This window comes from Crocuta crocuta, unplaced genomic scaffold (genome assembly GCF_008692635.1).
Source record: "Crocuta crocuta isolate KB4526 unplaced genomic scaffold, BGI_CrCroc_1.0 scaffold50, whole genome shotgun sequence".
Taxonomy (NCBI): Eukaryota; Metazoa; Chordata; class Mammalia; order Carnivora; family Hyaenidae; genus Crocuta; species Crocuta crocuta.
The window spans coordinates 4,787,712-4,790,652 of NW_027527428.1; the positions used below are offsets into that span (position 1 = coordinate 4,787,712).

Sequence of the window (2,941 nt, forward strand, 5' to 3'; positions counted from 1 at the left end):
GGCCCTGTCTGCAGGTGGGCCCTGCCCGCCGGGGCCGTCGCCCCGCTCCCTCGGGGCTCATGCTGCATCCTGAGACCTGCCCCCACCTCCCACCCTCCCCAGCCCCACCTCCCGAGCCACCCGGTCACCTGCCCTAGACAGGGGTGGCCCCAGCTGACCAGGTGCCCTGAGGAGTGCAGGGCACCGGGCTACCCGCGGGAGCTTCCTGAGGCACAAAGGCCCCCCAGCCAGGTCAAAGCAGGGGGATCCCCTGACGCAAACCCCACACGGCCCAACTCGGCCGTGAAGCCGGGGCCAAACCTCTGCTCCGGGTTTGCTCACGGCCAGCACAGGAAGAGAACGGGCCTTGCTCGCCCTGGGCTACTGTGGCGAGCCGGGATTGCGGCGGCCGGAGCCCCGGGGGCTCTTCCCCAGTAACAACCCACCCCGAGCACGCACACCCACCAAAACCCGCTGTGAGCAGAATGTTCCAGCAACGTGGGCGCCTGCACACTCGAGGACCGGGGGCACCAGCCCCTGCCAGCAGACAGCCCCCAAAGAGAGGCGTGTACGGGAGAAAAATCCAGGACAATTCCCAGGGCCACGGGGTGTCTGGAGCCCACTGTGAGCTGGGCCAAGACCCCGCCCCTGCCCGAGGCACCAGGGGGCACAGGTGGGACCCACTTTGCAGGGGTGGGGGGGAGGGGCGAGGCGGCAGCCCCAGGGCCGGGGCGGCTCACCTTCAGATGGGTTCGGATGTGGTCATGCTGGAGACGGGAGGCCCGCTTCTGCGTCACCTTGTGGTCCCAGGAGCAGAACACGGTGACGGCATGGACCCCCGAGGTGCTGCCCACGCGGTAGCTCTCCCCAAAGGAGTGGGACATGCTGGGGGGGCAGAGCCAGGCGGGGAGGTGGGGGGGCAGAGGGCGGGGAGAAGGCAGACTGGTCACTTCCTGAGGCCAAAACTCAGCCCCCACTCGGCGGCGCCCTCCCAGCGCTAGCTCGGCCTCCCGCCTCACCCCTCCTCCAGCCCTGCGTTCTGGGCACCCTGCTGCAGACCACTGGCCCCCCCAGATCAAGCCTGTCTCAGACGGTGCCCGGCAGCCAGGCCCGGCTAGGCGAGGGCCAGGGCCCCAGGACCCACGATCCTGCCGGCTGCGGACCGTGCTGGCTCGCCTCAGGGCTTCTCACCGCCTGTGCGGGAACCTAAACACCCTCACTCTGCCTCTCCCTGCCCGCTCCTGACACCCCCTCCCCGGAAGCCAGCCCGACTCCTTCTCCAGTGCTCCACGACAGCTCAGCAAACACCTCTAAGCCTTGGTCTTCCAGCCTCCTCACTGCTCTGCCTCCTCCCCCAGAGAGCAATTCCTCAAGGACACGCAGCTGCTGTCACCTTCCTGCCCCNTGGCCCCGCCGGCCCCTGCGCTTCCCCGCCAGGGTCCGGCTCTCCTCTCTGGGGGCAGAGGCACATCTCGGTTGGACCGGGGATGGACCCGGCCCCCCCCACCCGGCCCGGCCCGGGGCACCCACCGCAGGCAGCGTTTCTCAGCCAGGCCCAAGGGCATCCCCCGCAGCATGTGGTCCCTCTGGGCCAGGGGCAGGCTCTGCAGCTCCTTCACCAGGAGGAGGCGCTTCTCTGCAGAGGGAGGGGCCCCAGTCAGCTCCCGCTGCACCCCTCCCTGCAGTGACCCTGGAGGAGCCTGTGGCCCCCACTGCCCCGCCCCCGCTCACACCGCTGCTGCCCTCTCAGGCCCAGACAGCCGGCCACCAAAGCCAGACGGGGCCTGTGCCCCCCCAGCCTGTGAGCCCCACCTCCTCGGCCCTGACTCTCCTCCTGGGTCCCCACAAGCACCTTGCTCTGACCCCCAGTGCACCTGAGCCCCCCGCCCCTCCCCCGCCTGGCGGCGCTGAGGTCCCAACCCCATCCCCGACCACCGCCCCCGACACCAGCTCTCCGTCCACACTAGCTCTCGTGGGGTGATGGGGGAGGGCAGGGCCCAGAGACCCGCCCCTCCCTCTTTCCTCTTCACCACGACCCTGGGAGGGGGCCCCCACTCCAACCCCAGTTTCACAGACAAGAGAGGACACTCGGAAAGCTGACACCTGGCCCGGTTTGCAAAGTGAAGCTGGAAGGTTCACCCTCACCCCGGAGCCTGCGCCTCCCCGCACTGCCTGTCACCCCAACACAGTGCCTGAGACCCGGATACACCAGAGGATACCAGGTGGAAGGCCAACCTGTGACGCTGGCCCCGCTACCACCACTGTCCCTTGTCCTCTAGGCCCTCCACACCAGCCTCCCACCTCAGGGCCTTTGCACATGCCCCTCTGCTCTAGTGTCACTTCTTCCAGGAAGCCTCCCTGGATGGCTCTCCTGCGGTGTGACTTTCCTCCACCGCCCTTATCTGAGCTTTAATCACCTGCTTTTCCATTCAGTTGTTTTCTATCTGTTTCACCTGGACCTGGTCAGGGACTTTCCCACACCTAACCCAGCCCCAGGTCCCTCATCACACCCATCGGCACACCCCCAAGCCCAGACCAGCGTGTGCAATGGAAGTGCTCAGCGTGGGAGTGTGGGGGCCGGGTGTTTCCAACCGCTGCCTGACAGGCCAGACGCTTCGCGCCCCAAAGGCCCCCACTTCCCTGCCATGGCCACGCCTCACAGCTGCCAGCCTACGCGCAGCGCCAAGGCAGGAGGGCAGCCCGGGCCGCTGCACCCGGCCCCCCGCTGCCCAGCCAGCCTGAGCTCCTCCCCACCGAGGCCCGGGGCCCACTCACTCACCCTCCTCCTCGAGGGCCGCGGGGTCCAGCTCCAGGTCATAGAGGCGGAGGCTGGGCCGGGCCGAGCGCCCCGCGCCCCCCAGCTGGGGCCGGCTGACCCTGCGCCGAAGCTGCACCGTGCGGTTGTAGTACTGAGAGATGATGGCCCCGCGGCTGCGGCCTGCGGTGGGGGTGGCGGTCAGGG

The 2,941-nt window shown here is 68.9% G+C and overlaps 1 protein-coding gene across 1 annotated transcript in view; it reads right to left on the bottom strand.

The window, feature by feature from the left end:
* TMC6 (transmembrane channel like 6) overlaps window positions 1-2,941 on the bottom strand; it is a gene marked incomplete at its 5' end in the record, with an annotated part of 9,204 nt that overhangs the window by 5,903 nt on the left and 360 nt on the right. Inside the window, 4 exon segments of the mRNA XM_077756275.1 lie at window positions 720-864; window positions 1,373-1,432; window positions 1,510-1,615; window positions 2,759-2,917. Coding sequence (XP_077612401.1) covers window positions 720-864; window positions 1,373-1,432; window positions 1,510-1,615; window positions 2,759-2,917 — 470 coding nt within the window.